At 39.1% G+C, this 25,336-nt stretch overlaps 1 protein-coding gene across 1 annotated transcript in view; it reads left to right on the forward strand.

Moving 5' to 3' along the window:
* Positions 1-25,336, forward strand: part of PEX12 (peroxisomal biogenesis factor 12) — a 33,565-nt gene that overhangs the window by 1,944 nt on the left and 6,285 nt on the right. The window contains exon 3 of the mRNA XM_053704844.1: positions 830-1,027. Within this exon, the coding sequence (XP_053560819.1) occupies positions 902-1,027 (126 nt within the window). The 5' untranslated portion in view covers positions 830-901. The remainder of the gene's footprint in view (positions 1-829; positions 1,028-25,336) is intronic.

Genomic DNA, 25,336 nt, shown 5'->3' on the forward strand with positions numbered 1-25,336 from the left:
AAGGCTGCAAATGCAGCTTCTGAGTTCCTTTGGCTGCAGGCTCATACAAATGAGCCCGCAGCCGAGAGTTAAAACGAAGCGACCATGAGACCGCTGCTTCTTAACCTGCTACACCAACTGTAAAGTGGCATTTCTCAATCCCCCTGGACTTGCGCAATGATTTGCTAGCCGCAATGCTTGGCGGACAAAGACAGATATGTCTGCCACTGTCTTTTTAGCCCTTCTTAAATTGAGCCCTAAGTATTCTAGCACCCTATGACAGAAGCAGATCAGAGATATTAACAAGTCTTATTGTGCACTTCAGCTTAGCGTGCACAGTACAGAGCGGGTTTTTATTTTTTTTTTTCTCTAATTTATCTCTGGTTACATTTTTATATTTGTTATGTAACCTTTAAACTAATCCAAAGTGCAATGTACAGCTGTCAAAAATCCAGTAAGATCACTGATATGTGAAAGCTCACTGCTTCTATCACAGGATGCAACAATACATGCATTATAAAGATGCAGAGCTTTACCAACTGTCTTCTGTAATGGATTAAAATGGGACAATGGCTTTAAACGGAGCTGCAGATACAAGAATACAATATTAGCATGGTGAGTAGTAACCATGTTACTGTAGCTGCACCCAGCTGTTAAATGTTCCTGTAATGAGGACACAATACAGTATTGAGGTCCCTGAAGGGCAACCAGCACCAAAATGTTTGAAGATTACTTTTCAACTCAAAATTAATGTTTTGGAACCACTCACTTTAAAAGCTATCCTGTTTTGCTTTTTTTTTTTTTTTGCAAAATGAAAATAGTAAAAAAAAATGTATCTTGTGTCATATAGGAATTGTCAACAAACAGATTTATTTCCTCTAAATTTCTGTCAATGTGAAGATTTTTGCCTAAGATCTTAAAAATGGCTGAACGTGGGGCCCACATCACATCTGCTTCACCTGCTGATGACCGTCCATCCATTTTTGAGGTAGTAGCCCAGGAGAGTTTGATGGCTGCTGTGAGACCTGCTTTACATCACGTTGTTAAGGTAAGTGTTATAGTATTACTCTTTCTTCTAAAATACCTTGGCTAATATGCGTCCTGCATAGCCGTGTAATGTCCTATAATCCCTTATACTGCAATGCATTACAAATTGTATTAGAATTTTTTTTGGTACACTTTCATTTGCTTACATAAAGTTAGTACCACTTTTATTGGACACAGCATTGAACTTTGGAGAGCAAATTTTTTAAAATGTTCACACCCCTGGAAGCATTGTTTTTTCCCAATATCCTTGCATTTCCAAAAATGCTTTTGCTAAAGGCTATCATTATATTATCGATAATGTGTATTTGTGCATGTGACTTGCCGAGCATTTTCATGTGTTATTAATCCTACCTGCTTTTACTAGAAGGCTTTTTGCAAACACAAACATACTGCTAAAAGGCTTCCAGGAATAGAAATTTAAAAAATATATAATTAAAAAAAACAAAACATATTTTCCAAGGGATAAAAAAAGTACCGTAGTGATTTTTTTTTACTAGATACATTTTTTGCTTTTTTGCTAGTGTACAGCAAAAATGTTTTCAGGGTTAGGGATATATATATATATATATATATTAAACAGTCCCAACACGTACCCCAGAGGCATTATACCAGAGTAAAGGGTTCTTACACAGAAGAAGTATCTGTTGAGCTATGTCTGAGTGTTTGCTAATACTGGATGGGACTCGCAGTTGACATCATGGATGCCATCACCTGGACAATCAGTATCTCAGAGAGCTAAAGCTAAATATCTGTGCACTGTATAGCACTTCAGAGGCTTTTATTAAAACTGATGAGTATGGGCCTGTGTTCTCATCCCTCTGCAATGTCATCAACTAAGGCCTAGTTTCCAAATTTTAACAACAAAACATCCCTAGAGTAGGATGAAAATAAATATATGCCTCTAAACACAAATAGTATTAATATAGAGAGACGAATAAGATTAACATATAACTTTTAATATAAACATGTAAAAAGACAGCCACATGCAGGTAGATACCTAGTTAGCTGCCCACACACACTAATATTAAAAACTTTTAGATTCTGGTGACATTCTATGTGCTGGAGTCAAAATTTATGTATTGTCATTTAATATATGTGGGAGAGTGCTTGGTGTATACTTGTCTGGATAGCTGCCCCCGATGTGTACCCCAGAAAAGAGATCACCTGATTATATCAGGTTGAACTTGGAGAGAAAAAAACTGATAATGTGAACATTACAGATTGTATTTAGTCGATTGTAAGCATAATAGCCCACCAGGCTGGTATTAACCATCTAACAAATTAAACTCCCAGATTTACTCAGCGAGGTTTATTAAATTGTAACAGAATCCAGGGTTCATAGAAATAGTAACAAATTATGCAGTGCTGTTTCAACACATCTATTAATACTATTGTCTGTGTGTAATATTTAGATTGCTACTAAAAAGCTTGATTATAACCGGAGGGTTAATACCCTGACAATATTAAAGGGACACTGTACCCAAAAATTTTCTTTTGTAATTCAGAAAGAGCATGCAATTTTAAGCAACTTTTTAATTTACTCCTATTATCAATTTTTCTTCGTTCTCTTGCTATCATTATTTGAAAAAGAAGGCATCTAAGCTTTTTTTTGGTTTCAGTACTCTGGACAGCACTTTTTTATTGGTGGATGAATTTATCCACCAATCAGCAAGGACAACCCAGGTTGTTCACCAAAAATGGGCCGGCATCTAAACTTACATTCTTGCATTTCAAATAAAGATACCAAGAGAATGAAGAAAATTTGATAATAGGAGTAAATTAGAAAGTTGCTAAAAATTTCATGCTCTATCTGAATCACGAAAGAAAATGTTTGGGTACAGTGTCCCTTTAAAGTATATTATCCCACACTACAATATAATGTGTTAGGATTAGGTCAATGACCTTCTACAGTAAACTCCACTGTACCGTGAAATACCCTGGTAAGTCTAAATATATTCTATAAATTGTATGTACATTTAGAGGTTTGTTATATCTATAAATTAGGTAGTACAAATTTGCTTACCAATTATAACAGAATTATACACCGCTTGTAAATTAATATTTTAACTCCGGACAAACCGGGCTTATATTGTGGAGTTTACTTATCAGTGAATATTATTAACCCAGTATGCTGTATAGCACAATTCTATACTTAGCAATGTAGAATTGATGGCACAATTTCCATATTAAAATTTGCTGTTCTTAAATGAGATTTAGGCTATAAATTCTAGATATCTCCAGCAGTTTGAAATTTGTATATATCCGTTTGATGGCATAATCAGCTTGCCACTGGTAGATAGATTATATACCGCTGTATGATAAGGCAAATAGCTCAACCTATACAGTTGCAAGAAAAAGTATGTCAACCCTTTGGAATTATATGGATTTCTGCACAAATTGGTCATAAAATGTGATCTGATCATCATCTAAGTCACAACAATAGACAATCACAGTCTGCTTAAACTAATAACACACAAAGAATGAAATGTTGCCATGTTTTTATTGAACACACCATGTAAACATTCACAGTGCAGGTGGAAAAAGTATGTGAACCCCTAGACTAATGACATCTCCAAGAGCTAATTGGAGTGAGATGTCAGCCAACTGGAGTCCAATCAATGAGATGATATTGGAGGTGTTGGTTACAGCTGCCCTGCCCTATAAAACACACACCAGTTCTGGGTTTGCTTTTCACAAGAAGCATTGCCTGATGTGAATGATGCCTCGCACAAAAGAGCTCTCAGAAGACCTACGATTAAGAATTGTTGACTTGCATAAAGCTGGAAAGGGTTATAAAAGTATCTCCAAAAGCCTTGCTGTTCATCAGTCCACGGTAAGACAAATTGTCTATAAATGGAGAAAGTTCAGCACTGCTGCTACTCTCCCTAGAAGTGGCCGTCCTGTAAAGATGACTGCAAGAGTACAGCGCAGACTGCTCAATGAGGTGAAGAAGAATCCTAGAGTGTCGGCTAAAGACTTACAAAAGTCACTGGCAAATGCTAACATCCCTGTTAGCGAATCTACAATACGTAAAACACTAAACAAGAATGGATTTCATGGGAGGATACCACAGAGGAAGCCACTGCTGTCCAAACAAAACATTGCTGCATGTTTACAGATTGCACAAGAGCACCTGGATGTTCCACAGCAGTACTGGAAAAATATTCTGTGGACAGATGAAACCAAAGTTGAGTTGTTTGGAAGAAACACAACACTATGTGTGGCGAAAAAGAGGCACAGCACACCAACATCAAAACCTCATCCCAACTGTGAAGTATGGTGGTGGGGGAATAATGGTTTGGGGCTGCTTTGCTGCGTCAGGGCCTGGACGGATTGCTATCATCGAAGGAAAAATGAATTCCCAAGTTTATCAAGACATTTTGCAGGGGAACTTAAGGCCATCTGTCTACCAGCTGAAGCTCAACAGAAAGATGGGTGTTGCAACAGGACAATGACCCAAAGCATAGAAGTAAATCAACAACAGAATGGCTTAAACAGAAGAAAATACGCCTTCTGAAGTGGCCCAGTCAGAGTCCTGACCTCAACTCCATTGAGATGCTGTGGCATGACCTCAAGAAAGCGATTCACACCAGACATCCCAAGAATATTGCTGAACTGAAACAGTTCTGTAAAGAGGAATGGTTAAGAATTACTGACCGTTGTGCACGTCTGATCTGCAACTACAGGAAACATTTGGCTAAAGTTATTGCTGCCAAAGGAGGTTCAACCAGTTATTAAATCCAAGGGTTCACATACTTTTTCCACCTGCACTGTGAATGTTTACATGGTGTGTTCAATAAAAAACATGGCAAAATTTAATTATTTGTGTGTTATTAGTTTAAGCAGACTGTGATTGTCTATTGTTGTGACTTAGATGATGATCAGATCACATTTTATGACCAATTTGTGCAGAAATCCATATCATTCCAAAGGGTTCACATACTTTTTCTTGCAACTGTATATTATATAAAATGTAAGAACAAACAGTATATTGAGCCTTATATATTTGATAGCACCATTCGCATATCAATAGTTAATAAGTAAGAATTGGCAGCACCTTTTGCATGCCACAAGTTAACATAAGAGATGTAGAATTATCCACTGAATAAAAACCCTTAACTAAGTTCAGACTATTATTGATTAAAGCTATTATTGTATTGACCAGAATTAAGCAGATTAAAACAAGAGCACAACCCCCTAACGCGGTCGCGTTTCACTATCGCTTCCTCAGAGGGGTACACGGGGCTGACAAAGGAACCTATTTACCTTATTTGTAAACCCTCCTACTGGGTTGGATTGGTCATAGCCCTGTACGTGACAAGACATATTATTGGATAACAGGTCTCCAAAGGAAGTTACATAGTTTGTCTCACAAATTATTGATGTTGTTGATTCTTTGCCATAACTACCAAAATTGTGTCAGTATAACATCACAATGTGAAATATTACAGAGAGGAAAATATTGCATGAGAGATCAGTAAGTTCTTATGTTTGTTCAACAAAGATTAGTGTATGTAAGAAAACTTGTCTAAATTTTATTGGCTAATGTATATATTCGTGAAGTACAGGTAGCCCTCCGTTTACGCCTGGGTTAGGTTCCAGGAGGAATGGTTGTAAATCGAAACTGCTGTAAATTGAAACCCAGTTTATAATGTAAGTCAATGGGAAGTGAGGGAGTTAAGTTCAAGTTCCCTCTCAAAATTGTCGTAAGTAAAACCTAATACATTATTTTTAAAGCTTTGAAATGAAGACTTTAAATGCTAAACAACATTATAAACCTAATAATATAGATTGTATCATCCTCAAACTAAGTTTAATGAACAAAAACATTTGCTAACAGCACCTAATTAAATAATCACACAACAGACTGCATCATCATCAAACTAGGTTTAATGAACAAAAACGTTGTTTTACTTGCATTTTTCTGCAAACAGTTATCTGCATTGTTAGCATGTTTGATAATATTGGGTCGGCACCTATTCTATGCATTTTGATCTGCAGTGATTAATAGGCAGTTAGGCACCTTCACCTCAAGCAGCTGGACAGGAAGATCATAGGGAAGTGCCTGCTAAAACTTTTTGCTCGATAGCTAATATCTGCTCTGTGTACACAGATCAATTTCAGGCTGTTAAAGGGACATGAAAGCCAATTTTTTTCTTTCGTGATTTAGAAAGAGCATATAATTTTAAACAACTTTCTAATTTACTTCTGTTATGTAATTTGTTTCATTCTCTTGATACCACTTGCTGGAAAGCATATCTAGATATGCTCATTAGCTGCTGATTGGTTGCTGTACCTAGAGGCCTTGTGTGATTGGCTCACACATGTGCATTGCTATTTCTTCAACAAAGGATATCTAAAGAATTGAGCAAATTAGATAATAGAAGTAAATTGGAAAGTTGTTTAAAATTGCATGCCCTATCTGAATCATGAAAGTTTAATTTTGACTAGACTGTCCCTTTAAGTTGCATAGATTTGCTGCAAAACAAGCGGACAGCTCCACCTACTGGCTATTTTAATTAGTGCACTTTGCTTTCCAAAACTTTTCAATAGCAGTCACATGACTGAAAAAAAGGTTGTTATTCTGAAACGGCGCAAATTGAACCAGCGTAAACCGAGGACCACCTGTATAGGGATCAGTGTCATTAACAAAGCGATCAGTATCTCATATTTCTTTGTGTGTCCGAAATATTTTTTGTACTAGGTCAAATGTGTACATCTGTTGGCTGGTATATTCACAGAATAATTACCGCATTGATTATTGAATTCTAAACCTGATGACAGATATTCAGAAAATTAGACCAGTAAGATGTTTATGTTTGTTGGTCAAAAATCAGTATGTGTAACGTGTCTTACTAATAATGGGTAATATATACTCGCAAGTTATTAAAGTCAATAACTTGTTAAAAGAGAGATCAAACTATCATATTTCTGAAATGAATGTGCAGCGTCAAATATGCATATAAATATATCTACTATCGGACATGCATATTTGACGCTGCACATTAATTTCAGAAATATGATAGTTTGATCTCTCTTTTAACAAGTTATTGACTTTAATAACTTGTGAGTATATAGTATCCATTATTGGTAAGACGTTTTCTTACACATACTGATTTTTGAACAACAAACATAAACATCCTACTGGTCTAATTTTCTGAATATCTGTCATCACGTTTAGAATTCAATAATCAATGCAGTAATTATTCTGTGAATATACCAGCCAACAGATGTACACATTTGACCTAGTACAAAAAATCTTTCGGACACACAAAGAAATATGAGATACCGATCGCTCTGTTAATGACACATTGATCCCTATACTTCACGAATATATACATTAGCCAATAAAAATTACACGTTTTCTTACATAAAACTGATCTTTGTTGAACAAACATAATCACTTACTGATCTCTCATGCAATATTTTCCTCTCAGTAATATTTCACATTGTTATGTTATACTGACACCATTTTGGTAGTTATGGCAACGAATCAACAACATCAATAATTTGTGAGACATAATCTACGTAACTTCCTTCGGAGACCTGTTAACCAATAATATGTCTTGTCACGTACAGGGCTATGACCAATCCAACCCAGTAGGAGGGTTTACAAATAAGGTAAATAGGTTCCTTTGTCAGCCCCGTGTACCCCTCTGAGGAAGCGATAGTGAAACGCGACCGTGTTAGGGGGTTGTGCTCTTGTTTTAATCTGCTTAATACAATAATAGCTTTAATCAATAATAGTATGAACTTAGTTAAGGATTTTTATTCAGTGGATAATTCTACATCTCTTACGTTAACTTGTGGCATGCAAAAGGTGCTGACAATTCTTACGTATTAACTATTGATATGCGAATGATGCTATCAAATATATAAGGCTCAATATACTGTTTGTTCTTAAATTTTATATAATATATAGGTTGAGCTATTTGCCTTATCATACAGCGGTATATAATCTATCTACCAGTGGCAAGCTGATTATGCCATCAAACTGATTTATATAAAGTTCAAACCGCTGGAGCTATCTAGGATTTATAGCCTAAATCTCATTTAAGAACAACAAATTTTGACATGGAAATTGTGCCATCAATACTACATTGCTAAGTATAGAATTGTGCTATCCAGCATACTGGGTTAATAATATTCACTGATAAGTAAACTCCACAATATAAGCCCGGTTAGTCCTGAGTTAAAAAATTAAAGGGACAATGAACCCAAATTTTTTTTTTTTATTATTTTTTTTTTTTTTTTTTTGTGATTCAGATAGAGCATGACATTTTAAGCAACTTTCTAATTTACTCCTATTATCACATTTTCTTCATTCTCTTGGTATCATTATTTGAAATGCAAGAATGTAAGTATAGATGCCGGCCCATTTTTGGTGAACAACCTGGGTTGTCCTTGCTGATTGGTGGATAAATTCATCCACCAATAAAAAAGTGCTGTCCAGAGTTCTGAACAAAAAAAGCTTAGATACCTTCTTTTTTAAATAAAGATAGCAAGAGAACAAATAAAAAATAGATAATAAGAGTAAATTAGAAAGTCGCTTAAAATTGCATGCTCTATCTGAATCACAAAGGAAAAAATTTGGGTTCAGTGTCCCTTTAATTTACAAGCAGTGAATAATTCTGTTATAATTGGTAAGCAAATTTGTGCTACCTAATTTATAGATATAACAAACCGCTAAATGTACATACAATTTATAGAATATATTTAGACTTACCATGGTATTTCACGGTACAGTGGAGTTTACTGTAGAAGGTCATTGACCTAATCCTAACACATTATATTGTAGTGTGGGATGATATACTTTAATATTGTTAGGGTTTTAACCCCTTAATGACCGGGCCATTTTTCAATTTTCTTACCCTTAATGACAATGGCTATTTTTACATTTCTGCAGTGTTTGTGTTTAGCTGTAATTTTCCTCTTACTCATTTACTGTACCCACACATATTTATATACAGTTTTTCTCGCCATTAAATGGACTTTCTAAAGATACCATTATTTTCATCATGTTTTATAATTTACTAAAAAAAAAAAAAAAATATGAGGAAAAAATGGAAAAAACACACTTTTTCTAACTTTGACCCCCCCAAAATATGTTACACATCTACAATTACCAAAAAACACCCATGCTAAATAGTTTCTAAATATTGTCCTGAGTTTAGAAATACCCAATGTTTACATGTTCTTTGCTTTTTTTGCAATTTATGGGGCAATAAATAAAAGTTGCACTTTGCTATTTCCAAACCACTTTTTTTCAAAATTAGCGCTAGTTACATTGGAACCCTGATATCTGTCAGGAATACCTGAATATCCCTTGACATGTATATATATTTTTTTGAAGACAACCCCAAGTATTGATCTAGGCCCATTTTGGTATATTTCATGCCACCATTTCACCGCCAAATGCGATAAAAAAAAAAAAAAAAAGTTCACTTTTTCACAAAATTTGTCACAAACTTTAGGTTTCCCACTGAAATTATTTACAAACAGCTTCTGCAATTATGGCACAAATGGTTGTAAATGCTTCTCTGGGATCCCCTTTTTTCAGAAATAACAGACTTAAATAGCTTTGAGGTTGCTTTTTGGTAATTAGAAGGCCGCTAAATGCCGCTGCGCACCACACATGTTTTATGCCCAGGAGTGAAGGGGTTAATTAGGGAGCTTGTAGGGTTAATTTTAGCTTTAGTGTAGTGTAGTAGACAACCCCAAGTATTGATCTAGGCCCATTTTGGTATATTTTATGCCACCATTTCACCGCCAAATGCGAGCAAATAAAAAAAAAAAAACCTTTACATTTTTCACAATTTTAGGTTTCTCACTGAAATTATTTACAAACAGCTTGTGCTATTATGGCAGAAATTTTTGTTAAAGCTTTTCTGGGATCCCCTTTGTTCAGAAATAGCAGACTTATATGGCTTTGGCGTTGCTTTTTGGTAATTAGAAGGCCGCTAAATGCTGCTGCGCACCACACGTTAATTATGCCCAGCAGTGAAGGGGTTAAATTAGGGAGCTTGCAGGGTTAATTTTAGAGATCAGCCTCCCACCTGACACATCCCACCCCCTGATCCCTCCCAAACAGCTTTCTTCCCTCCCCCACCCCACAATTGTTCCCGCCATCTTAAGTACTGGCAGAAAGTCTGCCAGTACTAAATAAAAGAGTGTTTTGTTTTTTTTGGGGGTTTTTTTTTAATAAAAATAATAAAATATTTTAGCTGTGATGGACCCCTGCCTAAGCCCCAACCTCCCTGATCCCCCCCCCCTCCCTCCAGTTCTCTAACCCTCTCCCCTACCTAATTACCGCCATCTTGGGTACTGGCAGCTGTCTGCCAGTACCCAGTTTGGCCCCAAAAACCAAAGTATTTTTAACTTAAAACTCTTTCTGTAGTGTAGCAGCCCCCCACCCCCTCCCAGATCCTTTTATATTTATTTTTATTTTTTTTACCTTTTTCTCCCTTTCTGCCCTCATTCATTGGTGTCGGTGTGGCTAATGTACATGCACGCGCCCCCATGCACACACACGCGCCTCGTGCACGCGCACGCTTCCTCACACCCGGACAACGGCACCATCGCTACCGGTGCAGAGAGGGCCACAGAGTGTCTCTCTCTGCATCGGAGGCTTGTAAAGTGGTATTGCAGGATGCCTCCATATCAAGGCATCACTGCAATACCCTCAGAGCTGCTGTAAGCGATTGTGATCGCTTCCAGCACTCTGTTAGACAACTGACGTACCAGGTACGTCTATTGTCATTAACTGTTAGTTTTTTCATGACGTACCTGGTACGTCAGTTGTCATCAAGGGGTTAAAGGGATACTAACCCCAAATTTTTTCTTTCATGATTCAGATAGAGCATGCAATTTTAAGCAACTTTCTAATTTACTCCTATTATCAATTTTTCTTTGTTCTCATGTTATCTTGATTTGAAAAAGCAGTAATGAAAGGTTAGGAGCCGGCCCATTTTTAGTTCAGCACCTGGGTAGCGCTTGCTGATTGGTTTGCTATATTTAGCCACAAATCAGCAAGTGCTACCCAGGTGTTGAACAAAAAATGGTCCAGCTCTAAAGCTTACAGTACTGCTTTTTCAAATCAAGATAGCAAGAGAACAAAGAAAAATTGATAATAGGAGTAAATTAGAAAGGTGCTTAAAATTGCATGCTCTATCTGAATCATGAATGAAAAAATTGGGTTTAGTGTCCCTTTAACCCTCCGGTTATAATCAAGCTTTTTAGTAGCAATCTAAATATTACACACTGACAATACTATCTAATTTATAGATATAGCAAACCGCTAAATGTACATACAATTTATAGAATATATTTAGACTTACCAGGGTATTTCACGGTACAGTGGAGTTTACTGTAGAAGGTCATTGACCTTATCCTAACCCATTATATTTTAGTGTGGGATGATATACTTTAATATTGTGGGGTATTAACCCTCCCGTTATAATCAAGGTTTTTAGTAGCAATCTAAATATTACACACGGACAATACAATAGGATGTGTTGAAACAGCACTGCATACTTTGTTACTATTTCTATGAACCCTGGATTTTGTCACAATTTAATATACCTCGCTGAGTAAATCTGGGAGTTTAATTTGTTAGATGGTTAATACCAGCCTGGTGGGCTATTATGCTTACAATCGACTAAATACAATCTGTAATGTTCACATTATCAGGTTTTTTTCTCTCCAAGTTCAACCTGATATAATCAGGTGATCTCTTTTCTGGGGTCCACATCGGGGGGCAGTTATCCAGACAAGTATATACCAAGCACTCTCCCACATATATTAAATGACAATACAGGTAGCCCTCAATTTACGCCAGGGTTAGGTTCCAGAAGGAATGGTTGTAAATCAAAACCATTGTACATTGAAACACAGTTTATAATGTAAGTCAATGGGAAGTGAGGGAGTTAGGTTCCAAACCCCTCTCAAAATTGTCATAAGTAACACCTAATACATTATTTTTAAGCTTTTAAATAAAGACTTTAAATGCTAAACAGCATTATAAGCAGTATCAAATAATCACACAACACAGAATATATAATTAAACTAAGTTAAATGAACAAAAACATTTGCTAAACTGCATTATAAACCTTATGAAATCTTCACACAACACAGACTTTACTTGCATTTTTCTGCTAACGGTTCTTTCTATGCATTCCAATCTGGACCGATTTTTAGACAGGAAGATCTTGTTCCTATGAAAATTGCTCTATAGTTCATGTCTAGCTAGACTAATTAATTCCAGCCTGTTTCTGTGCTTGGCTTTGCATATTTTGCTGCAACACAAGCGGACAGCTCCACCTACTGGCTATTTTAATCAATACAATGCTTCTCAATGCTTTTCAATAGCAGTCACATGACTGAAAAAAAGGCTGTTATTCTGAAACGGCACAAATTGAACCGGCGTAAATCGAGGTCCACCTTTATATGAATTTTGATTCCAGCATATAGAACTTCACCAGAATTTAAGTGTTTTAATATTAGTGTGTCTTTTTACATGTTTATATTAAAAGTTATATTTTTATCTTATTTGTCTCTATATATTAATACTATTTGTGTTTAGAGGCATATCTTTCTTTTCATCCTACTCTAGGGATGTTTTGTTGTTAAAATTTGATAATACATGCTTATACACAACCATCTGAACTAGCCCACTAATAAGCAATTGTGTTTTTGACAAGGCTCCCAGGTGGTAATTTATACCATCAAGCTACACTTTAGTGTATTTAAAGGCCTAGTTTCCATTGAGGTGGTAAAGTTTGGAAACCGGTGGTAATATAAAAATTCCCCATAGACTTTAATTGAGATACATTGTTTTTACCACCAGTTTCCAAACTTTACCACCTCAATAGAAACTAGTTTTCTCCAACATTGGTGTGTCCGGTCCACGGCGTCATCCATTACTTGTGGGAAATATTCTCTTCCCCAACAGGAAATGGCAAAGAGCACAGCAAAAGCTGTCCATATAGCCCCTCCTTGGCTCCGCCCCCCAGTCATTCTCTTTGCCGCTCTGAACAAATAGCATCTCCACGGAGATGGTGAAGAGTATGTGGTGTTTAGTTGTAGTTTTTTATTCTTCTATCAAAAGTTTGTTATTTTGAAATGGTACTGGTATGTACTATTTACTCTGAAACAGAAAGAGATGAAGAGTTCTGTTTAAAAGAGGAGTATGATTTTAGCAGCAGAAACTAAAATCAATTGCTGTTCCCACGCAGGACTGTTGAGCCCAGAGAACTTCAGTTGGGGGGAACAGTTTGCAGACTTTTCTGCTCAAGGTATGACTAGCCATTTTTCTAACAAGACTGTGTAATGCTGGAAGGCTGTCATTTTCCCTCATGGGGATCGGTAAGCCATTTTCTTAGACTCAGATAGAATAAAGGGCTTATTATGGGCTATTAACTGGTGGACACTCTTAAGGGCTAAATCGATTGTTTATTTAAGTTATTATTAAAGTTTTGAAGTGGATTTCAAACTTTTTACTATTTGGGGAACGTTTTTATCGCCAGGCACTAGTTAAGACACCTTCCCAGTCAGGAAGGGCCTTTCTCTGTAGTAGGCAGAGCCTCATTTTCGCGCCATTATTGCGCAGTTTCTTTTGAGTGCAGTGCATGCAGCTACATGTGAGAGGGTCTGGTATCCACTGAAAACGTTCCTAGAAGGCTGGAATTGGTATCGTATACCCCCCTGGGATAAGTGAAGTCGCAGCAAAGGCTGTGGCTGGGACTGTAGTGGGGTTAAATTGCAAACGGCTCCGGTTTCCGCATTTTAAGGGTTAACAGCTTGAAAATTGGGGTGCAATAGTTTGAATGCATTAAGACAATGTGGTGAAAATTTGGTAAAGATTGGATAATTCCTTCATAGTTTTTCACATATTCAGTAATAAAGTGTGCCCTGTTTAACATTTAAAGAGACAGTAGTGGTTTTGTTTAAAAACGGTTTTTGTGCTTTATTAACCAGTTTAAGCCTGTTTAACATGTCTGTACCTTCAGATAGATCATGTTCTGTATGTATGGAGACCAAGGTGGTTCCCCCTTCAAATGTATGTGATAATTGTGCCATGGCGTCCAAACAAAGTAAGGACAGTACTGTCACATTTAGTAAGGTTGCCCAGGATGATTCCTCAGATGAAGGAAGTAGGGATAGTTCTGCATCCTCTCCTTCTGTGTCTATACCAGTTATGCCCGCGCAGGCGACCCCTAGTACTTCTAGCGCGCCAATGCTTGTTACTATGCAACAATTGACGGCAGTAATGGATAACTCCATAGCTAATATTTTATCCAAAATGCCAGGATTTCAGAGAAAGCGCGATTGCTCAGTTTTAAACACTGTAGAGCAGGAAGGCGCTGATGATAATTTATCTGTCATACCCTCACACCAGTCTGAAGTGGCAGTGAGGGAGGGTTTGTCAGATGGAGAAATTTCTGATACAGGAAGAATTTCTCAGCAGGCAGAACCTGATGTTGTGACATTTAAATTAGAGCATCTCCGCGCATTACTTAAGGAGGTGCTATCTACTCTGGATGATTGTAACAATCTGGTCATCCCAGAAAAATTGTGCAAGATGGACAAGTTCCTAGAGGTCCCGGTGCACCCTGATGCCTTTCCAATACCTAAAAGGGTGGCGGACATAGTGAATAAGGAGTGGGAGAAGCCAGGCATACCTTTTGTCCCTCCTCCTATATTTAAGAAATTGTTCCCCATGGTCGACCCCAGGAAGGACACATGGCAAACAGTCCCATTGAGGACAATTGTGCTTTCAAAGATCCTATGGATTAAAAATTGGAGGGCTTGCTTAAAAAGATTTTTGTACAGCAAGGATACCTCCTTCAACCTATTTTGTGCATTATTCCTGTCACTACAGCGGCGTGGTTCTGGTTCGAGGAACTGGAAAAGTCGCTCAGTAGGGAGACTCCATATGAGGAGGTCATGGACAGAATTCACGCACTTAAGTTGGCTAATTCCTTTATTTTAGACACCGCTTTGCAGTTAGCGAAATTAGCGGCGAAAAATTCAGGGTCTCTGGCTAAAGTCTTGGTCGGCGGATGTATCTTCCAAGACAAAATTGCTTAATATCCCTTTCAAAGGTAAGACCCTTTTTAAGCCAGAATTGAAGGAAATTATTTCAGATATCACTGGGGTAAAGGGCCAGGCCCTCCCACAAGATAGGCCTTTCAAGGCTAAGAATAAGTCCAAGACAAGAGGGTAACGCTTCCCAGACTAAACCAGCTTGGAAACCAATGCAAGGCTGGAACAAGGGTAAACAGGCCAAGAAGCCTGCTACTGCTACCAAAACAGCATGAAGGGGTAGCCCCCGATCCGGGACCGGATCTATTAGGGGGCAGACTCTCTCTCTTTGCTCAGGCTTGGGCAAGAGATGTTCAGGATCCCTGGGCACTAGAAATAGTCTCTCAGGGTTATCTTCTAGAATTCAAGGAACTACCCCCAAGGGGAAGGTTCCACATTTCTCACTTATCTTCAAACCAAATAAAGAGACAGGCATTCTTACATTGTGTAGAAGACCTGTTAAAGATGGGAGTGATACACCCAGTTCCAACTGTGGAACAAGGTCAGGGGTTTTACTCAAATCTGTTTGTAGTTCCCAAAAAAGAGGGAACTTTCAGACCAATTCTGGATTTAAAAATTCTAAACAAATTTCTCAGAGTTCCTTCGTTCAAAATGGAAACCATTCGAACAATTTTACCTGCAATCCAGGAGGGTCAATATATGACTACCGTGGATTTAAAGGATGCTTATCTACATATTCCTATCCACAAAGATCATCATCAGTTCCTAAGGTTCGCCTTTCTGGACAAACATTATCAGTTCGTGGCTCTCCCATTCGGACTAGCCACTGCTCCCAGAATTTTCACAAAGTTGCTCGGGTCCCTTCTAGCGGTTCTAAGACCAAGGGGCATTGCAGTGGCACCTTACCTGGACGACATTCTAATTCAAGCGTCATCTCTTTCCAAGGCAAAGGCTCATACAGACATTGTTCTAGCCTTTCTCAGATCTCACGGGTGGAAGGTGAACGTAGAAAAGAGTTCCCTGTCTCCGTCGACAAGAGTTCCCTTTTTGGGAACAATAATAGATTCTTCAGAAATGAAGATCTTCTTGACAGAAGTCAGAAAGTCAAAGCTTCTAAACACTTGTCAAGTTCTTCTCTCTATTCTGCAGCCTTCCATAGCTCAGTGCATGGAAGTAGTAGGGTTGATGGTGGCAGCAATGGACATAGTTCCTTTTGCTCGAATTCATCTAAGACCATTACAACTGTGCATGCTCAAGCAGTGGAATGGGGATTATACAGACTTGTCTCCAAAGATTCAAGTAGACCAGATAACCAGAGACTCACTCCGTTGGTGGTTGTCCCAGGATCACCTGTCTCAGGGAATGAATTTCCACAGACCAAAGTGGGTCATTGTCACGACGGACGCCGGTCTATTAGGCTGGGGCGCGGTCTGGGACTCCCTGAAAGCTCAGGGTCTATGGTCTCGGGAAGAGTCTCTTCTTCCGATAAACATCCTGGAACTGAGAGCGATATTCAATGCTCTCCAGGCTTGGCCTCAAGTAGCGAAGGCCGGATTCATAAGATTACAGTCGGACAACATGACGACTGTAGCTTACATTAATCATCAGGGGGGAACAAAGAGTTCCTTGGCGATGAGAGAGGTATCCAAAATCATCAAATGGGCGGAGGATCACTCCTGCCACCTATCTGCAATCCACATCCCAGGAGTAGACAACTGGGAGGCGGATTACCTGAGTCGTCAGACTTTCCATCGGGGGGAGTGGGAACTCCACCCGGAGGTGTTTGCCCAGTTGACTCAATTATGGGGCATTCCAGACATGGATCTGATGGCGTCCCGTCAGAACTTCAAGGTTCCTTGCTACAGGTCCAGATCCAGGGATCCCAAGGCGACTCTAGTGGATGCATTAGTGGCGCCTTGGTCGTTCAACCTAGCTTATGCGTTTCCACCGTTTCCTCTCCTCCCCAGGCTTGTAGCCAGGATCAAACAGGAGAAGGCCTCTGTGATTCTGATAGCTCCTGCGTGGCCGCGCAGGACTTGGTATGCAGACCTGGTGAATATGTCATCGGCTCCACCATGGAAGCTACCTTTGAGACAGGATCTTCTAATACAAGGTCCATTCGAACATCCAAATCTAGTTTCTCTGCAGCTGACTGCTTGGAAATTGAACGTTTGATCTTATCCAAGCGTGGGTTTTCAGATTCGGTGATAGATACTCTGGTCCAAGCCAGAAAACCTGTGACTATAAAGATTTACCATTAAATATGGAAAAGATATATCTGTTGGTGTGAATCCAAGGGATTCTCCTGGAGTAAGATTAAAATTCCTAAGATCCTCTACTTTCTTCAAGAAGGTTTGGATAAGGGATTGTCGGCGAGTTCTCTAAAAGGACAGATTTCTGCTTTATCTGTCTTGTTACACAAACGACTGGCAGCTGGGCCAGATGTACAAGCTTTTGTACAGGCCTTGGTCAGAATCAAGCCTGTTTACAGACCCTTGACTCCTCCTTGGAGTCTAAATTTAGTTCTTTCAGTTCTTCAAGGGGTTCCGTTTGAACCCTTACATTCCATAGATATCAAGTTGCTATCTTGGAAAGTTCTGTTTTTGGTTGCTATTTCTTCTGCAAGAAGAGTGTCTGAATTATCTGCTCTGCAGTGTAACCCACCCTATCTGGTGTTCCATTCAGATAAGGTCGTTTTGCGTACTAAGCCTGGTTTTCTTCCGAAGGTTGTTTCCAACAGGAATATTAACCAGGAAATAGTTGTTCCTTCTCTGTGTCCGAATCCAGTTTCAAAGAAGGAACGTTTGTTACACAATTTAGATGTAGTTCGTGCTTTAAAGTTCTATTTAGAAGCAACTAAGGATTTTAGACAAACCTCATCTTTGTTTGTCGTTTACTCTGGTAAGAGGAGAGAACAAAAAGCTACTGCTACCTCTCTGTCTTTCTGGCTGAAAAGCATTATCCGATTGGCTTATGAGACTGCCGGACGGCAGCCTCCTGAACGAATCACAGCTCACTCCACTTGAGCTGTGGCTTCCACATGGGCCTTCAAGAACAAGGCTTCTGTTGATCAGATATGTAAGGCAGCGACTTGGTCTTCTCTGCACACTTTTGCCAAATTTTACAAATTTGATACTTTTGCTTCTTCGGAAGCTATTTTTGGGAGAAAGGTTTTGCAAGCCGTGGTGCCTTCCGTTTAGATAACCTGATTTGCTCCCTCCCTTCATCCGTGTCCTAAAGCTTTGGTATTGGTTCCCACAAGTAATGGATGACGCCGTGGACCGGACACACCAATGTTGGAGAAAACAGAATTTATGCTTACCTGATAAATTACTTTCTCCAACGGTGTGTCCGGTCCACGGCCCGCCCTGATTTTTTTAATCCGGTTTGAAAAATTTCTTTCTCTATACACTACAGTCACCACGGCACCCTATAGTTTCTCCTTTTTTTCTCCTAACCATCGGTCGAATGACTGGGGGGGCGGAGCCAAGGAGGGGCTATATGGACAGCTTTTGCTGTGCTCTTTGCCATTTCCTGTTGGGGAAGAGAATATTTCCCACAAGTAATGGATGACGCCGTGGACCGGACACACCGTTGGAGAAAGTAATTTATCAGGTAAGCATAAATTCTGTTTTCTCATAGGTTGAAGACCCACTGAAAAGGATACATTTATTAAGCACTCAAAGTCCAGAAAATATTTTAAGTTACTTTATGTTGTGTCTGTATTGTGATTAGTTTGAAACACACTAACCACAATACAGACACAACATGAAGTAACTTAAAATATTTTCTGGGTCTCATGTTTCGTGGATTGGACGGATTGCAGCCCTAAAAATGTCCTTTCTGCCCCGACTTGCATATCTATTCAGATGCCTCCCAGTACCCAGACAAATTATCCTGCAGTTCCAGAGCGAATTTACCAAGCACATTTGGCGGGGTAAACCACCAAGAGTTGCGCAGAGAGTACTACAGCTACCGCGGGTATGTGGTGGTCTGGGCTCCCCCTCGATAGTCAGATACTATGAGGGGGCAATGCTCACCCATGTCTCACAGTGGGGAGTTAAAGGGACAGTCTAGTCAAAATTAAACTTTCATGATTCAGATAGGGCATGCAATTTTAAACAACTTTCCAATTTACTTCTATTATCTAATTTGCTCAATTCTTTAGATATCCTTTGTTGAAGAAATAGCAATGCACATGTGTGAGCCAATCACACAAGGCCTCTAGGTGCAGCAACCAATCAGCAGCTACTGAGCATATCTAGATATGCTTTTCAGCAAGTGATATCAAGAGAATGAAGCAAATTAGATAATAGAAGTAAATTAGAAAGTTGTTTAAAATGACATGCTCTTTCTAAATCACGAAATAAAAAAATTGGCTTTCATGTCCCTTTAAACAATCCTCCTGCAAATGGCGCTCTATTGAACAGGCTTCTTTGCCTTGCAACCTTGACCTGCACAACCTAATCTGGACACCTCCGCATTGTCGCAGGGAACTGACTCAGTCGAACCCTGTTATTCGAGAATGCCTGTATTTCTGGGACAAAATACGCCATTCTGGTCATATTGCCCCACACCCCTCCCCTATCACCTCTCTTGCTGGGTTACTGGCAGGACTGCAAGACACCCACCCCCTGAAATGGGCTCAGCTGGGTGTCAGCGTGGTCTCGGATCTCTGGCTCTCTCCACCAGGGACCGGATTTAGGCCCATTTCTCAGATTGACCCTGAACGAACTCTACCATAGTATATGACGTTTGAATTTCATAGAATCAAAAGCTTCCTGGTCAGCTGGGGCTTCAGGCCCGCACTGGCCCGTCCCCTAACTCCTTGGGAGGCCACATGGATTCAAGGCAATAGACTTAATAGATCCCTCTCCCGCCATTACGCCCTTCTAGGCCTTAACCTGCAATCGGAGACAGCGGCTCACCTCCTGAGGTGGGAATCCCTGCTTGGGAGGTCAGTCACCTTAGATACGTGGGGACACACCTTGGAATGCACCCAAAAAGCTATACATTGCACAACCCTATTTTAAACCTACTATAAGCTGTTGGCCCATTGGTATTACGTCCCCACTAGACTGGCTAGAATATTTCCTAGTTCGTCTCCCCAATGTTGTAGAGGATGCGGCCAAAGGGGTGACTCCCTGCACATCTGGTGGGAGTGCCCCAAACTTCGCCCTCTTTGGCACAGGTGCTTTCAGGTTCTGCCCAGGCTGGGCATATCTCTCCGTAGTTCACCCTCAGTCGCCCTCCTACATATAGGGGTACACACCCTCCCTAAACATCATGCATACATAAGTATATACCTTTTTATGTCTATAAAACACTTAATAGCTTGTGATTGGAAGAAAGAATCCCCACCTAGTTGGTCTAATGTTTGCTCCTATGTGGCTTATCTTTATACAATGGAGAAAGACATCTTTCACAAATTAGGTAACTCTGACCTGTTTGAACTGACTTGGGCTGACTGGAAAGGAACTTACGACACAGACTGGAAACCTAATGTGTTGTCCTCAAGTTAACTGGTCACCTGCGATTGATTGACACGTATTGGGTTTAGTGCTCCCAGGTCATGGTTGTCTTTATGTATCCCCTCCCTTTTAGCAACCCTCCCCCTTCTTTCCCCTATTCCCCCTTTTTTAGACTTTCATATCAGAGTCTCTTGAGATCTTTGAGTCTCGCCACTAATAGTTATTTGGTATTACATTTCCCATATGGCTTATGCTTAGCCCTAGTCTATTGATACCGTAAACCGTAACTATTTATTACCTTCAATTTTCTGTATGTTTATGATGTACCAGGGGCAGATTGGACCCCCTTGTTGATATTTTACTTGTATGTAATTTAATGTAACTTCAATAAAGCTCTTTTGAAAATGGGGGGAAAAAAATATATATTTTCTGGATTTAGAGTGCTTAATAAAGGTATCATTTTCAGTGGGTCTTCAATCCATGAGACAATGAGTTCCCTATAAAGATACATAGCACCAATACTCCATATATTTAAAGACATAGTGCCATTGGTTTCTGTACCCCAAGCAATGGAAACTAGGCCTAAGCTGATTAGTTGTAGGGAATGGTGTACATTTTAAAAGTGTTGCATGTTAAATTACTATGGTTGGGATAAAAACAAGGCTAGAGTGTAGACAAATACTCTGAATCTCCTTTTACTCTGGGCTTGCTACTGGCTATGCACATTCTACAACCCTGGTGTTTAATACAATTTGAAATGCCCAGTTCTGCATTTAAATTTGTTGTAGAATGTTCCTTTAAAACTCACTTTTTGGAACAGCTTCTTCATCTCTCTTGCTGGATGGGAGAATCTTCCAATGTTCGTTTAAAGGACCATGAAAGACAAAACAAAACTAAACTTTCATGTTTCAGATGGAGCATGTAATTTTAAGAGACTTTTCAATTTACTTTTTTCTCTTGGTATTCTTTTTTAAAAACTTTTCCTAGGTATGATCAGCAACATCGTACACTATTGGAAGTGCATTGCTACTCTGGAGCTGGCTTTAACTATGTATTTAACCCCTTTGCAATTATATGCAAGTAGTGGTACAGTAAGAAAAACCTTCTTTCGATCCAACAGCCCCATCCAACTATCACCCTATTTCCTTAATCTCCCTTACCTCAAAACTTATCGAACAGCTAGTATATACATGTTTATCACATTTCCTCACATTAAACTCCCTCCTTGATCCATTGCAATCTGGATTCCGCCCCCAACACTCCACAGAGACAGCAATCATTAAGGTTACTAATGACCTAATTACAGCAAAATCAAAAGCCCACTTACTCTCTGTTAATTCTTCTTGATGTGTCTGCAGCCTTTGATACTGTTGACCCTTCAGACCTCTTGTATTTCTCCTCCTACTTGTCTAACTGGACCTTTAACATAACATTCTCTGGCACATCCTCTGCGCCTTTACCCCTTTCTGTTGGGGTACCATAAGGCTCTGTCCTTGGTCAAACAAAAAAAATAAAAAAGATAATCAGTGCGCCAACGGTCAATTGACTGTTGTATATATAACAAAAATAATAATAACTAAAATAAGTGACTGTCAAAGAACACTTATTATATGGCAGGAACTAGATAAGATTGCTCCTATAAAGATGATTACAAGGATAAAAAAGTGGGTTATAGAAAACTCATTACCAAATAAGTTGTAAATGGCAATGAAAAACAAAGTAAGAGTCGTATAATGGACAAAGTGTTGTTATAGTATATAAATGAGACAGTCTCAAACACAAAGTCCTAGTATATTCGATGATAATATGGATAGTATCCAAATCACAGATGGCAAGCAGCTTCTTCAAACGAATCCTGTTGGTGACCCAGGGCGAATAACTAGATAGAAAGTGAGATAAAAGAAGGCGCCAACATAGTGCAGAAATCAATGGGGTAGGACACGCAATATATGTAAGTCGATAATACTCACAAGATTTCAGACACTTGATAAGTGTCACAAGAGCCTCCTGGACCCTCAGAGTCGTCCAGCTAACTCCCACTCCAATGTGGTAAGGTGAATCCGCTCGTATATACCGGCTGTGATGGCTCCAATGGTGGTCTCAGCTTCAGACAGTATTTCAAACTGACAATCCTGTGGCCAGCTCAGGATTCAAATATGCGGTCAGTGCTCACCCGTTGAGAGCCAATTAGCAAGACAACTCAAAGATGGTGATGAAGTAGTAAAATAAAGGTTACCAGTTAAGAATAAAAGTTTATGGCTAAAATCTTAATAAAATAAATAAGACTTTATTTAGCACAACGTTTCTCGGTCTGTACGTGACCGTTTCCTTTGTGTATACACTTTTGCACCTGAGGAAACGGTCACGTACAGACCGAGACCGTACAGACCGAGAAACGTTGTGCTAAATAAAGTCTTATTTATTTTATTAAGATTTTAGCCACAATCTTTTATTCTTAACTGGTAACCTTTATTTTACTACTTCATCACCATCTTTGAGTTGTCTTGCTAATTGGCTCTCAACGGGTGAGCACTGACCGCATATTTGAATCCTGAGCTGGCCACAGGATTGTCAGTTTGAAATACTGTCTGAAGCTGAGACCGCTATTGGAGCCATCACAGCCGGTATATACGAGCGGATTCACCTTACCACATTGGAGTGGGAGTTAGCTGGACGACTCTGAGGGTCCAGGAGGCTCTTGTGACACTTATCAAGTGTCTGAAATCTTGTGAGTATTATCGACTTACATATATTGCGTGTCCTACCCCATTGATTTCTGCACTATGTTGGCGCCTTCTTTTATCTCACTTTCTATCTGTCCTTGGTCCCCTTCTGTTCTCAATTTATACGTCTTCCTTCAGTTCCTTAAAGGGATACTGAACCCAAATGTTTTCTTTCGTGATTCAGCAATTTTAAGCAACTTTCTAATTTACCCCATTATCAATTTTTTTTTCTCCGTTCTTTTGCTATCTTTATTTGAAAAAGCAGGAATGTAACTTTTTCAGCCGGCCCATTTTTGGTTCAGCACCTGGGTAGCGCTTACTGATTGCCGGCTTAATACAGCCACCAATCGGCATGCGCTATCCAGGGTGCTGAACCAAAAATAGGCTGGCTTGTAAGCTTACATTCCTGCTTTTTCAAATAAAGATACCAAAAGAACGAAGAAAAAATGATAATAGGAGTAATTTAAAAAGTTGCTTCAAATTTGTATGCTCTATCTGAATCATGAAAGAAAACAATTGGGTTCAGTAACCCTTTAATAGAGTCTCACGGGTTTCAATAGCAATTGTATGCTGATGATACCCATATCTAACTCTCTGCCCTAGATTTAACCTCTTCCTTGTTAATGCGTGTCAATAACTGTCTTTCTAATATTTCATCCTGGATGTCCTCTCACTACCTTAAGTTAATTCTCTCCAAAACTGAGCCCCTTCCAAAATCTCTGTCCCCAAACTTTATATAACTGTTAATAATAACCTCATTACCCCAAACCTGCGTATGGAGTCAAACTTGACTCAGATCTATCTTTCACTCCCCACATCCAGTCTTTGGCGAATTCCTGCAATTTCCACCTTAAAAACCTCTCCAAAATTTGCCACTTCCTCACACAAGAAACAACTAAGATTTAAATCCACTCTATCCTCATCTCCCATTTTGACTATTACAACTCCATCCACTCTGGTCCCCCTAGCTGCTGTCTATCTTTTTACATTCCATAATGAATGCCTCTACCAGGCTGATCACTTGCTTCCTTTAACCTCCTTCCTGACTCTGACATTCAAGGCCCTCAATTACACTGCTCCCCCTTATTTCTCAGACCTTGTCTCCAGATACTCCCCCATCCTGTCCCCTTCGCTCTTCTCACAACCATCTTCTCTCTTGTTACCTCTTCACATTTCCGCCTACAGGAATTCTCCAGATTGGCCCCTATCTTGTGGAACTCTTTGCCTTGCTCCACAAGACACTCCTCCTGTTTTCAAGGTTTCCTTAAAGGGACACTGAACCCAAATTTTTTCTTTCATTATTCAGATAGAGCATGCAATTTTAAACAACTTTCTAATTTACTTCTATTATCAATTTTAATTTGTTCTCTTGCTATCTTTATTTGAAAAAGAAAGCATCTCAGCTAAGGAGCCAGCAAATGTTTGCTTCAGTACCATGGGCAGCACTTGTTTATTGGTGCTGACCAATCAGCAAGGACAACCCAGGTTGTTCACCAAAAATGGGCCGGCATCTAAACTTACATTCTTGCTTTTCAAATAAACATACCAAGAGAATGAAGAAAATTTGATAATAGGAGTAATTAGAAAGTTGCTTAAAAATGCATGCTCTATGTGAATCACGAAAGAAAATTTTTGAGTACAGTGTCCCTTTAAACTGGGACGCATACAATGTACGCTAACATTTCCTTACCTCAGTAGCTCTCTAACCGTTTTCGTTCCCTGAACCCCCTTAGCATGTAATCCTATGAGCCCAGATGTTTGGTGGATCACCTTCATGAGAGCTGGTTTAAAACAGTGCAACTTTTTGCAGACCTCTCTACACATTTGTCTCCTATAAATGTTACCTTGCATATAATACCTTTGTTTATAGCGTTGCGGAATCTATTGGTGCTCTACAAATAACCCCGATTGGTGGTGCTCTACAAATAACTAATGATAATAATTTTGCACCATTTATTTATTTATTTATATATATATATATATATATATATATATATATATATATATATATATATATATATATATATATATATATATAGTGAGTCTTGTGGAACAAATGATTGCCCCCGGTGC

This window comes from Bombina bombina, chromosome 3 (genome assembly GCF_027579735.1).
Source record: "Bombina bombina isolate aBomBom1 chromosome 3, aBomBom1.pri, whole genome shotgun sequence".
Taxonomy (NCBI): Eukaryota; Metazoa; Chordata; class Amphibia; order Anura; family Bombinatoridae; genus Bombina; species Bombina bombina.